General features: G+C 41.8%; 1 protein-coding gene across 1 annotated transcript; it reads right to left on the reverse strand.

Annotated features, from left to right (window-relative positions):
- Positions 1-58: 58 nt before the first annotated feature.
- LOC110990280 (organic cation transporter protein-like) lies at positions 59-10,855 on the reverse strand. The gene is made up of 10 exons (XM_022255180.2): positions 10,128-10,855; positions 9,633-9,736; positions 8,968-9,122; positions 6,592-6,760; positions 5,662-5,803; positions 5,436-5,524; positions 4,934-5,142; positions 4,219-4,327; positions 3,036-3,245; positions 59-2,051 (listed from the first exon to the last, which is right to left on the reverse strand). The coding sequence occupies exons 1-10, from the start codon at positions 10,605-10,607 to the stop codon at positions 1,892-1,894; spliced, it is 1,827 nt and encodes a 608-aa protein (XP_022110872.2). The 5' UTR covers positions 10,608-10,855; the 3' UTR covers positions 59-1,891.
- Between the last annotated feature and the right edge of the window lie 3,415 nt (positions 10,856-14,270).

The following is a 14,270-nucleotide window of genomic DNA, read 5'->3' on the forward strand; positions in this document are numbered from 1 at the left end:
TGTGAGTATGCGCATGGGTCGAGTGGTATCCCGACACAACTGATGCCATTTGGCCAAATTGAACTGAAAGCGAGGTTAACCTTTTTATTTTGGGAACCTGAGAATAAAAATGAAAGTAATTACATACAAGTTCGTCATAAATTGATGTCATTTATGTCGAAAAATCATTTAAAATTTGTGACTGATTTTATGTAAATGTTTTAAGACTTTAAAAAATGAAAGTGAGGTATATGAAATCTAAAATAGTCTGGCACCACCCCATTTAACAGATATCGTTGAATGAAATAGATTCTGGGAACATTATCAAAACATGGCTTCAGTGTCACTGATAAGGTCTATTGCCACAAGTCCGAGTTGCTCGTTGATGCACTAAGCCAGAACTTTGGTCTGAGCTTGTACGACTAAAACAAAAGTTACTAAAAAGTGACGTCATGCTTTCCCCACGTTTGTTCTTCCCCTGCTCGAATTAAGGTGAACATTAAAAAATGTTGTTGGACAAAATAGATAAGTGCCTGTCCGCCTTGAACAGAAGCACCCCCTCATCGGTTGAAAAGAGCCATATGTTGCCCCCTTTCTTGGTCCTGCTGGGGGAAGATGTACACGTCTCTCATTTCCCTTACTACATTGATTACTGTCCCAACTACAGCATCGGTCCCAACTGCAGTTGGGTGATCCCACCAATAAAGTGCTGTAAGTGGACAGGTCGTTCCTTGTGTCAATTAACGAAGTCCCACCTATACATGCAAGGCCCCTTCTCTGGTAGTTTTGCATGAAAAATTATGTTCCCACAAAAAATCTCCCAATGCGTCGAGCCTTTTTTTTTACCTTTCCACTTCCAAGAAGTTTCCACCTTTAACAACTTACACACTTTCACCGACAGTTCCCCTTCTAAGAAAGAAATCAAATAATTAAGAGAAGTATAAAAGCAAAGTGAGTTTACATATAGAATAGTCAGTACTACAAAGTGAAATGTATTTTTTCCGCCCAAAAATTCAAGCAACCTGTGTTTTCCAACGAAACAAATACTATCACAATCTGCTCGTCGCTAACTCTTGTAAAATACTGTTTTGGAACAACGGCAATGCCGTGCTCTTTAGTAAATATAGGTGTAACAATAGAGATTTCTTGTAAATAAATCTGCCACTAAAACATGACATAAGCTTAAAAGGGGAATTAATTCGGTTTTGAAGGGTTTCACTCCAAATTAACATAAGAATATCATTCATGGATTTTGATCTAATGTGATTTTGATCAAATGTAGTCATGTTGCAGCGCAGCATAGCAATTCATTAGTATTAACTTTAACAAAATCTGGGTAACAATATTATCAGATATCCATCTTCTGTTCCATAATATTGAAGAACATATATTTACATCTTTAAGTTTGGAAACTGGTAAGCTGCAAATCAGACTGCAAATTAGGCTACATATTTTTTTATGAATCAAACAAGTTTTTAAAAAAATGAAAAAATTTTCATTTTTACCAAAGTTTTAAAAAGGGGAAGGTGGACTGGGGAAAAGAAATCCAAGAGGGACGAGAAACTCGTTTATATTTTATTCAGCCTAATGGTTTGACACAAATACCCATGTCAAAAAGACTGCAGCTTCTTTACAGCGATTCCTAATCATGTTTGTACCTGACAAGGTGGCGGACTTCTCGAGATATTCACAGACAACGCCATCTCGAGTGTCAATATAATGGGCTTCGTGTACGAGTGACGGTGCTGCTGTTGTGGAGTACCTTTCCAGTACGGAGCTCCAGATGTGCCATCCAACTCAATGAGCTCTAAATTCACACTTTGCCCTCCACATACTTAGATTACACAGCGCCCTCTTCGTTTGTCCACGAAGCCCATGTCACTGACAAAGCCAGTAATGTCTCGACGTTTGCCTACATACTTTTAATCGTCTTGTCTGTCTGGGTTCCCTTCTCTTCAAAGGCAATATTTTCGATCCCTTGCTTGGTATCTAAGTGAGTCACATTAATAGTCACCATAGCAACATCATCACCCTCTTCCGCATCCCGGCCGCTACCTCCTAGACACTTCGGTCTTAGAAGAAAACAAACCAAAAAAAAATCTCAGTAATGGAAGTTAGGAAAACAAATGGATAAAAGTGAGACTGTCCAATTGATCGCTGCAGAGCGCATGGGCGTTGGTAAGAAGTAAATAACCAATAGTCTATACCATAAAGGAAGCTGTAATGGCGGGCGGGGCCCATGGGCGTGAGATCTGGGTATAGGGAATATATATCCGCCTCACTTTTGAGGGGATGTGCTATTGAATCACCCCCCCACACACACACACAATTTGATAAAGATTATTTGATAAATGATTAATACGCCGTTTTAATGTAAGGTTCTTCAAAAGTGTAATACATATTGCAGATGCACATCTCTATCATGAACATTGCACCTAGTGTCATGTGGTGTCAGATTTCCACGGCCGAGCAAGTAATCGCCCACAATCAACAGCCCCCCCCCCATTTCCGACACAAAATTACGCCCTTGCAAGGAGGAAGTCTGTGTCTTTTCTTGATACAGAGTTCGGATGTGTTGACTCCAAGCAGCATTGACTACGGTAGCGTTCTTGTCACTATACTCGATCAACGAACACGCCTCCTTTATTTTTTTTTCACATTTGCGCGTAGGTATTGAGCATTTTGGGGGGGGTCAAATTTGTTCAGAAAGCAGGATGCAAAGCGATCCTCTTCCAAAGATTAATACAAAACAAAAAACTAAAATTCGCCATTTGAATAGGGTGTGCCCCTCAAAAACTGCGCAAGCCGATACGATAATGCAAACATACAAATGATGTAGTCTGATCACAAGAATGGAAATAAGTAATCGCACACGTCACCTTTACTATTTGATATCAGAGTTGGTGCACTGAAAAAAATGCTGAGAGACAACACATCTTACTGAAAAATGGAAGAAACTCACTTTCGATTAACCATTTAAATATCGCCAGGTTTACCGTGGAAATTATGTGATTGCACCGTTTGGGGCTGGGGGTTGGGGCACAATTTACGCTTACTTTCCAAAGGCCTCTCCTTCTTCCAGCGTCTCCGGCAACTTCTTGTTGTTCGTCTCCGGCAGCAGCAAGGCGAGTAGGCCGGCAGCGATCGACAGACTCCCGAACAGCACGAACGGCAGCGGCGCCCACAGGTCCTCCAGGTCCAGCATGAACGGGGAGAGGATGCCGGCCACACGGGCCGTCACGGAAGACAGGCCCATCCCTGCACTCCTGCGGGAGAGAGAGAGAGAGGAAAAAATTAAGTCAGATTTTCCATGTAGAGGACCGATGTCAGACATTTCTTTGAGAGAATCTTGATAGGATGAACCACCTGGTCCAATCTTTGGGTCACCGTGTGTTACACAGAACGTTTATACGAGTATATTTGGGTCTGTTCGGTTGTACATCTTAGTGAACTTCCATTTTTATGATCCAAACATGAGGTTATCTGGACGCATAGTGTGACATCTGCTTCTCTCATTAAACATGAAAGCCGACAAAGCAAAGCTAGGGTCATATAAATGAATCAATACAAGCACTTGTATTACGGTTGAATTTTGTAAACATGTAGGGGCCTACACAAGACATAAAAATAAAAGCTATTATGCAAAACTAAAGCCTTAATCGTGAAAAGAGCGACGTCTGAAACCAAGACGTTTCACTGATGCAAACAGTCGATCTTTCCTCGTCCTGCTTGGGGGGTCAGTTCAAATTCTTTCGGCCGTATTAGCCAAACGACTTTTCCTGATTAATAAAATTGTACTATGCAAACAGTACGTAGGTTTTTGTTTTTGTTTTGCAAGGTGTATGCAAAACCTTGGCATAATTTGGTTCAGTTTGACTTTAATGTGGTCGTCAAAACCTGATGCTAGACCATTGTGGTCAAGACCAGTTTGTACTGAGGAGCAACGTTCTTATACGACGCTATAGTAAAGTTTACAAAAACTGGGAATTTAAAGCTTCTGTGACTCTGAAACAGATTGAAAAGGCAAAAGTTCAACCCAAATTCACTTAAAATTTATTTAAATAATGCAAATATCTTTATACCTTTAATAGAGGGCCATTCTCGTCGGACCCAAACCTATACAAGAGCAACGCGTACTTACTCGAAGAGTAAATTCCTTACACAGACATTAATTAAAACTATAGAAAAAAAGCTAAGATATAAAAAAAGTAATTTGAAAGTGTAAATATAGTGTGCTACCTGACGGGAGTTGGGTAGATTTCTCCCGACACCACATAGATGATAGCGAACGAACCGGCTATGCAGAACTTTCCAATCATAGCGATAACCGTCCGCGCAACCCCCATCTCTGCAAAATGAAAAAAAGCAAAGGAAATTCAATATTCCTATGAGAGACAACAAAATTTATTTGTGGCGACTTGTGGGTGACCTTCGCAAACTAGTGAAAACTTTTCTTAAGAAACAAACACTCGAGCAGGCGTTTTTCACCGACTTTGTCAAAATAGTCCAAAGCTGTAGGCGCAACCAACGATAACTCAGGGTCGCGTGAAAATCGCCATAAAATATAATGACACTTGAGAAAAGACTAGCGCGACCACTTACATCACCTCGTTTTAGGGGCTATGTTTCTCTGGTTTACTCCCACCGATTCTGGAAATATTAATATTCATAAGAGAGATGACGTCATCTGGATCTGGTTTGGACATGTAACATGGTGGAAATAAGTAAAGAGGCGGTCCAGACCAATGACGTGTGCATGGATAATCACCCTCCAGGCTAAGTAATTGGACAAAATTTGCAGAATGCACCCTGAATTATTCAACATGGCTGTAAATAGAACCTGCTCGTATTTTGTCTTGTGCAGCATGTTGCGCACATCGAATACATTGTAGTTTAAAACAAAATGTGACGATCGCCTTGATACAAGTCTAGGACTTGTTTTAATTTGACTTACCCAGAAATGCAGTGGTAATGCACGCAATACCGCCGATCACCATGGTACCGCTCAGGTTGACCCGCCGCCCGAAGTACTGCAGAGCGAAGACGCAATAGATGTAGCTGGGGAACTCGATCAGCGCTGAGAGAGCCGAGGCGAGATAGTCGTCCACGCCAAGATTAGAGGTGCTTAGACCCAGACCGTAGTACACCAAACTATTCACAAACCTGCAGGTAGATGAATAGACGAATGAATTCATAGTGACGTGTACAACCATTTTTGAGGAAATTAAGACTCCTTTCCATGTGCGAGCATTTTCATTGCCCGTCGTGGTCCGTACGCAGAGGTGTTAAAGTTAAAGGTGATTGACGGATGTCCCCAAACCGCCAGTGCGGAAAGGCGCCCTCAGACAACGCCTGTCAGTTCGTGGCCAGTAACAAAAAGACAATCATTACGCGTCTTACACAACAAAGCATACACCACTTGAATGCATTTAACCGAACAAAGTCTCAAAACTCACCAATTGAACATTATATTCAGTGTTTTTATGCGCATGTTTGGGGTGCGGAACAATCCAACTGCTGTTTGCTGTCTCGATGACGATTTTTCCTGTTGACAAGAGACGAATAAACTCATACTTTTTTGTTTATCAAATTATCCAGGTTACAAGCAAAAATATTCGATATAATCATAACGACGGCTATTCAATCTCAAAGACCAGATTTTTGGCAACAGATATTTGTTACCATTGAAGCGGCGATACTCTCCGGTGAGAACATTTCCTCGGGGAATTCCGTCTTGTTTTTCGCTGCTACTTTCCTTAACGTCTTCTCGGCTTGCTTGTATTTCCCTTTGGACATCTGCCAACGAGCCGACTCGGGCATGTAACTGTGGATGACGAAATCAGTAATCAACGAAAAACTAAAAACACTTTGAAATTTACAAATATAATCCACTTTCAAGTTTCCCATTAAATCGGCAATGTGTATAAAACAGCCGTCCAGTATCTGCTGCTTGCATGAAGTAGACTCGCAGCCAAAAACAGAGATAACAGAGTAAGTAACGGCTTGTTTGAAGATTACGTCATCAAGATAGCATTACGTGTCATTAAAAAGAAGATTATATGGGTTTCTTTAGGATAAGTTTTGTCCTGGTGAATTTAATCCATATTTTCGATTCTTATGAAATTGAAAGGGCCTATAGGTGAAGTCCATGTGCAGTTTGAAAGCAACACCGGCTGGAAGAGTTTTACAAATTTATGGTTTTTTTTCGAAGCTATTATATTAGCAAAGCAAGTTTCAAGACATGGCGGGCCGTTTTGTAGGAATTTTTTACACAGCTGGGCAAGACTGAATGAAAAATTGTCCTTGGTGCCCTATACACACTATATATGCAAGGTGGGCCTACCAGGCAAAATCAACAAAGTTGCTGCTCAAGCTTGCTCAATAATATCCCAACAAAAATCGGAAGGAAACCAGTGACTAACGAGGTACATCACCGTGGCTCTTGGGCTGGGAACCAGTACATGTACTATTTGCGGTGTAATTGCGATTTAGGGGTTGAACACAACATTTACCAATCTACGAAGTGAAACCATAACGCCACAACAAAATGTTGCATTTTCATTGTTTTGCGGATTAGCAGCAACTGTACGGTGGCTCTCAAAGGACACTTACAAATACAGAAGAAAATACAGGACAGTGGGAACTGAGATACAGAGCTGCAGAAATCTCCAAGTGCGGATGAGGAAGGCGAGAAGCGGAAGGATTGTGAGGCCAGTTGCGAAGAAGAACTGGATAGAGATACCGACAAGGACACGCCTGCTCGGGCCAACGAATTCAGCAACTATAATGGAGGTCCAACAAGAGAAATGGGCTCATGTTGTGATCTCAGATGAAACTGGAGATTATGAGGGGAGGGAAAGCCAATGAGTTGAATTTTAAGAGAGAGATGTGGGTGAAAATATGCAGGGATTAAGCAAAGGTAAATACAATGGTGCAATTTCCATCCGATCAAAGTACTCACCGACTTAGGCAATGCGTCTATGGGCCGGACGTAGATAACAAGGTTTGAAGTGGGAGCACCTTTAATTAACCCTAAAAAAGAGCCTGGTTATTCTGGCCCATCTCACATGCATATACAAACACTCCTTATCATTACAAATGTGAAGTTTAAACTCAATCGAATGGATAGTGTTGTTGTTAGGGTCATTTGAAGTTCATGGCTACATGCGTGCCCTTGAGCGTGCATTGAGCACCGCAGTGAAAAGAGTATACATTTTCGGCCTACCCGTCTTAGGAATATGCGCGTTTTGCGAGAACGGTATGTTCGAATTTTGAAAAAAATATTTTGTCAAAATGACTGAAAAGAGTTCTTCTGAAATCTCCTACAGGCTCAATTACCCCTGCACTGTGGCGATATTGGAACTTATGTAGGGTTAAGCCAAGGAACAAGGGGCCCATCCCCACCCCTTTTGACAACAGGGGGGGGGGGATTTGAGCCTCCCTGTCGACGGTGGTACAATACTTTTTTAAGGGGTCTTTTCAACTTTTCAGCAGCTAGAGTGTATTAAATAGCACCGGACAAGCGAAGATGTACCCTAATGTATCAAGAATAATTAAGTACCTTAAAGTGCGCCCCTCGGTGTCCTTTACTATACCTCACCCCAGCCCTGCTTTTGGAAAATTCAACAGCCGGGCAATTTTTATCTTAGTTATCCTTAACCCGGTCCCCCCTCCGATAACACCGACTTGCATGTGCGTCAATGTTTACTCTCTTACATAACGCCATGGCGGATGGAATACATGATATATAATACTTCAATGCACTCGTAGATGTAAGCTTGGTGCTAGCTCTGTTGTAGGCCTACTATAAACAGTGGTCAGTAACACTGGATTGGATGCAGTCAACAACCCAATTGCTAAATCAGGCAAGCTGACAGGAGAATCTTTTTAGCTTTATTTTGGACGAAGGTGCCGAGTCATTCATGACTGAGTAGACTGAAGTCAGGTCTTCATGGAAGTTTTTAGAGGCCCTCACAATTACACAAATGTAATCATTCAACTTGAATTTCATTCTGGTGGATATCCCCGCATGTTCCACTTTCCTCTGATTTTGAATGTTTGTTGTGCCATTTTAAAGGGCACTTTGGTACTAGTTTGATTTTCATGCTACGCAAATTTGCATAATTATTTATGAGCAAGGTGTGAGGTCATCCAAGGTACAAAACCCAGTGTTACAACTATTTCTACACTAAAATCTGTCCAGATTTTGGACTCACTGTTGTTTCAGTTTATGGTATATAGCTAACGGCTACTTTTCTCACAAATAGCTTTTTTTGGTTCAAAATTGTGGAAGAAAGCCTTCGAATGAACTTTGTCTTCCTTTAATGAAATGACAGCAAGAACGAAAAGTTTGAATGTTTACAAAAAATGCACTTCCCATTGAGAGTAAGGAAATATGAGATACTTGTCTTCCATTTAAGATGATTAGACAGATGCATAATGTCCCCAGGTAAAATGCACATTGCGGACTTTTTAAGTATAATCTAAAGAAAATGAAAACGGGACAAATTTTTTGCAGGTTTTTTGCACATAACTTTGCAGGTTTAAAGGAAAAAATAAGAAGTGTAGTTCTGTTGCATGTTTGTGCAACAAACGTTATATTCTGAAAGGGTTTTCAGACTTGAAAATCAGTGACGTGCTGTAGACATGCTGAAGCATAATCAGTGGCACAGAGAAGCTTTTCCCATCGAAGTTCCCACGAGTTGTAGGAATAAGTATTTCCAACCCAACGCCCAAATTATACGTGCACATGTAAACATCTCCTTCTACATATCAGTTATTACGGAGGCAATCTGGACACAGACCATCGGGAGTGGACAGACTTTGTATCGAGGAAGAGCGATTAAAAAAACATCCACCGCACACCATAAAAGACCTATCGAATTTCAACATATCCATGGTCTTATGCTGCAAAACCATCCCCCACAGAAAGCTACCGAGGACACACAAGGTCATTATTTTGTCAGGAGTGAGTTCAGAAAGGCTTACCGAGGACGTACGCAATCAAGTAGGCCCCCATCCCCCCGGCCGCAACGAAGAAACGCAGCACCATGTACACGACTATGCTGGGCGAGAAGACGTTACCCAGAGTAGCTGCCAGAAAAAGTGTGGTGGCGATGTAGATTGTCGGCTTACGGCCCAGCCTGTGTATGGTTAAGAAAGGGTGAAACATTTTTACATGGTTCTAAAGAATTCAATAACATTCTAGGTTAATTTCAACACCTTGACAATGTTTGTTACCTGTCGTAAGCCAATTATCAAAATGAATGAAATCAAACTTTGACTAATCTTTTAGGTGATGACGGTGGCCACAAAATCGTTTGGACTATGAACAACTGATTGCCGATCGTACCGACTCAGCTTAAAATGCTCTCATTACACATTTACTTTCGGGCCATTTCCTTTGAATAAATCAGTCTCATGCTCTGAAGCTCGGCCTGTTTTGCCATCAGAACTGCCCGACAGTGAACTGTTCCAAAACATTCTTGGATTTTTGTTCCTTCTTTCTTTGATTTTTTGGGGTTAACACACTAAAGGCTCACTTGGTCAGAAAACTTTAAATTTGGTCATTAACTTTGATTAAGCAGGGGAAAAGCCTGTGTTAAAATGATGATTAAGCCAGTGAAACTCACAAACTTCCAAAAAGCACTTACAAGTCAGCCAATGAACCAAATACGAACGATCCAACCAGCAATCCGGCGAAGTAGATCGACTGCGCCAGGCTCACGAAGCTTTTCTGATCACACACCAAGTCGAACTGAAAAAAAGTTCATTGTAACTATAATTATGTTGCAAACGTCAACCGCGATAGTCACATTCAAATGGAGCACCCCCAAGTAAAATCCAAGTAACACAGTTCTCATGTTCTCATTAAAGAAATCGCAATCATAATATAAAATATTCATCCCCTCTCCCAGTCTTTCTTCAAGCCGTCACATAGCTACATTGGCATTTTGTCCGAGCAGGAGCAGTCAAAAAATACCCCTCATCTTAGGGACTGGAAAACTGGGAAACGTGGCCCTTGCAGCTACGTCGAATCACAGTATCAAAAACAGGATAACATAGGCCCTGTTTGTGGAATAAAAGATAAAAGGACAATGCAATGTGTTTACAATTTTTTTTACACAGGATTAAACTTTTGTTCTTACTTCATTAATTATGGTTGTCTGGTACTGTCTTGTGTCGTACACCCAACCGTCTGCATCGGCGCACTTAATGGTGTTGCTGGTTTCGTAGAAACTAGAATTCGCCCCGAGAATGAAAGGCTTCTCTCCAATGTCGTACATCTCGCATTGCTCGAAGGCTTTGTCGCTTTTGTTGTTGGTCACCAGGGGGATGGACGCGTTGCGTTTCTCCAGGAGGCATTCCCAGTCGTCGGGCGGGCCAGTATCGGTGCAGTTGGCCTGGTCCCAGGGGGCCACGCGGCACCAGTGGTCAGCCTCCCCGGCCATGAACACTTGGGCTAAGGTGTTCATTGCCGTCATGATTCCGATCAGTGAGACCAGGCAAAAGAGGATCTTCTGCCACCTGCCGAATTCGCCGATGGCGCCGAGGATATCGTCGAATTCCTTCGGCTGTCCCTGTTCCTCAGCGACAGCTGCAGCCTCCTTCCCTTTCTCATCCGCCATTTTATGTCTTATTGCCGGCTCTTGGTTTGATCTTCCAACACATTCCTTTGACCAGCAAATCAAACGATTAGACTGGCAAAGTTGAGGGTCAGTTCAACGGGTTGGTTTCAAATCTGTCAGGCCTGGGCTACGCGCTGCGCTACTGCCGTGCTGAGCTTAATTATAATGAGTGTGCCTTAATATCGAACTGAAGAGAGCAGTGTCGCGCAATGGGCACGGCAGTAATTCGCCTTATAGCCCAGGCTTGATTTCACCGATGTGGGCGTTGCATTCACGAACAAAGTACAATGACCAACTTGAAATGACAATCACAAGGTAAACATATTGAGATCTCTTTTGTCAGATATGCACGCTTAATGTTCCATGCACGCCCCTTTGTGAGATAAAATTGAGTGTTAATTGCTGTGATGTCGTAAGGCTGAAGAAGAGCTCTTGTTAGCAATTGTTTATCCATGGGGTTTACCCTGGAGACATTTTTATCAATATTTATTTTTTTTATTTATTCACTACCAAAGTTCTTGGGGTGGGCATCCTTTCACAGATGAAAAAAACATCGCACATATTCTTTAGAAATTTTTTATTTTTCCTCTGGACCCAAACCTGGACACGCAAATGACCTGTGGCTTTACTTTGGGGAGGGGGGGTCACTTGGGGAACATACTAACACCTCCACCAAAAAAGGGTCCAAGAAGTGGCAACCGTGGCCATGCCCCCTCCCCAAAAAGCTCCATTTTATTTCCCTCTTTCTTCCAAAGGTGTGTAAACCCAAAATGTAGCCCCACCCAGAAAGTCCGTAAAAGGTTAGACGACAACATTTCAAAAACATTTGAGCCCCCCTCCCAAAAAACTTCAGCATACGCCCGTTCCCATTCACCTTAAACTCTTTGGCTTGTGTAACACACACACACCCTTGTACCAAGAAGGATGTTTACAGTTTGACGCTATAAGCAAAAAAAGAGGTTTCAAAATAGGCCTACCTTCACGGATGCCTGACCCCTGTGTACAGTTAAGCCATTGAAAACCATCTAGACTGAGTTTATAATGAATTTCCTTTTGAAGCGAATGGTGCACGAATACTTCAAATTTCCAAAAAAAAAATACCATCTGTAAGCCAAGCATAATAAACATGACAATATCATGTTTTGTTTACTTGTTTATTTATAGAGGCGACTTTGAAATCCACACCCGTATTTGAGACGCAAGGGTCGAATGTTAAAGCAACATCATGTTTACGACAAGTGTTTACACAGTTTACAAGATCTACAAGATAAGTAAATCTGATATGTAAAGTGCGTACCCTTTATAAATAGGTGGTGCATGGGTGCCCGGCGTGTTAGTCAGACCCAAGAACGTGTTCAGGGGACTATACAGTCATTAATTTGAAATTCCTTTTAAAAACGTTCAATGGCCTTGATAATATTTGATTGTGAGAGAGAGCTTTTCTACCAATGCTGCTTTTATTACCTCTCCCCTGACAGGGCAAGGAGCCAGTGCTCGCTGGCGGAGTTATCAGCGTACTGAAATGAGCCTTCTTCGCATGATCGGGGTCACGTGATAGCAGTGGTAACAGGTAATGTGTGAGATTTCCTTTTCTGTCCTTATTTTGATGGATTTGCGGTGAAGTCGTTTTGGCCCAAGACTGGAATTGCACTGTTATTGTCTCTGTACACCATGCATGTCACAGCCAAAGAACGGTACGGGGCGCCAATCCGTAAGAGACAAAAATTGTATTGAAATCATTCTTGGCGACTCCGAGAAATTCCGAGCATGAATCCCATTGCTTGAATTACCACGCATAAAAGCGCACCAGCAACGCATGGCAGTTGGAATTAGTCCCCCTCGACGGACGTGCGATATGGTCACGCCCTGTGATTATTCAACTAATCGTCATCAAGAGGCGTTGCTTGGCTTGAACGTTTGATAAGACATGCACTATCAACCATGAACTCTGAGTAAACAAACTCCCTACACAATTTATATCCTGGTGAGTGGCCAGTACACGCCTGCGCACCTGTTGTGCATTAGTGTGTCTCTGAAACCGATGAAAACAGTGAAAAAAACACGAACCATTTCGTCCGGCCGTTTTCCAGGAAATCATTTCTGTGACAACTGAGTGACCTTGGCCCAATTAATCCCTAGGCATTCTACAAGAAACATGCACCTATATTTGTCTGGTTGACATCGTTGGCAAAATTTTTAAAAGGCAGCGAACAACAAAATTTGTCCGATTACAAGAAAACGACCACATGCTGACCGCTAGGTGACCTTTGCCCCCATGCCGAAAACAGCATACAGATATATCTTCCCGGAGGACCCTGACTGGCAAAGTTTGAATGAAATCGTTGAGAAATGACCAATGGTGATCGGTAGATGAACTTTGACCGCGATCTGGGTGCACTACCGTACATATCAAGCTTGGGCCAATATGGCCAGGTTTGGTTGAGCTCACAAACATTGAACAAGTAAACGACAGAAAGGGGTTGAAAATTTTCAGCCTTCTGGGCATCTGTAATGTGTCAATCCATGATAATATCCAAAACAATTTTTAACAACCTGCCTTGAGCAGAAGCACCCCCTCATTGGTTTAAAGAGAGCCATGTTGGTCGGGAGTATTCAATTTTGTTGGCAGCTTCCTTTGATGTATCCTTGAGAAATGCGATTACATGTACGTCTGTAACTCAAACGGATCTTCCTTTTTTCCCAGTGATTCTCTTGCCATTTCAGTTTTCTACCCTTAATGTTTTTATTCCACTTTGGGGTTAATTGGCTTTCAAGCTACAGTGATTTATTTTCACTTTTATTAATCCTGGCCACCTTGAAGTGGGTTCTTTTGGTTCCTTGTTTGATGTTTGTCTTTTTCTTTTTAATATACATGTTCTAGTCTGTTTTGTGCACTCTTGTTTGGCCGAATAAATAATAATAATAATAATAATAATAACCGCTAATGGGTCATTAGGAAGACATTCCCATAAGAACGTGCCCAAAATGTTTCGAACTTTACTGTTCCATAATTCAATATTCTTAATCTGATCTGAACCAAGCTTTGTATGTTTTCATTTTAGACCCTAATCTATCATCTCTCAAAATTTGGACGATAAAATTCGGCTTCCTTCTGGTAGTTTGAAAATAGGGAGACACTGAAATGTCTCCCTAAAAGCCAGTGTCTCCCTAATGCTGAAAAATTTACCACAAAATGTCTCTCAAATGATCTATCTGTAAATATCAGCGCAACACACGATTTTCATAGTCTGTCTGAATCATCGAGGTGCAGTAGCTACCAGAGGCGCCTCCGTTATTGGAAAGTTGCGCCCTCTATTGGTTGCGTCGGGTCTCATAGAGGGCAGTGTCATGCCTATTCTGAAGGATGCAGGCCAGTATGTAGGCCGAAAACTGCTTGCACGAACCAATTCACAAATTGTTTGCACTCAAATTCTCTACGAAATAGAGCAGTTTGTGGCACACGAACTTGAAGATTTGTAGAAAAGACAGGTTTAGGTGGGCGAAAAAAAATACCAGCTTGCGTCCGAGTGAAATTTGGAAGAAATCGGTGCCTGAAAACGATATTTCAAAATGGCAAGGGGCGTCAAAACTGCATTGAAGGGGTGATCTTCGGTGGCAATAAATATTTTCAAAAGTTATTGATGAAAAATGAAGAAGATGAAA

This window comes from Acanthaster planci, linkage group LG15, assembly GCF_054643075.1.
Source record: "Acanthaster planci isolate LZ-2023a linkage group LG15, COTS_SCS, whole genome shotgun sequence".
Lineage (NCBI taxonomy): Eukaryota > Metazoa > Echinodermata > Asteroidea > Valvatida > Acanthasteridae > Acanthaster > Acanthaster planci.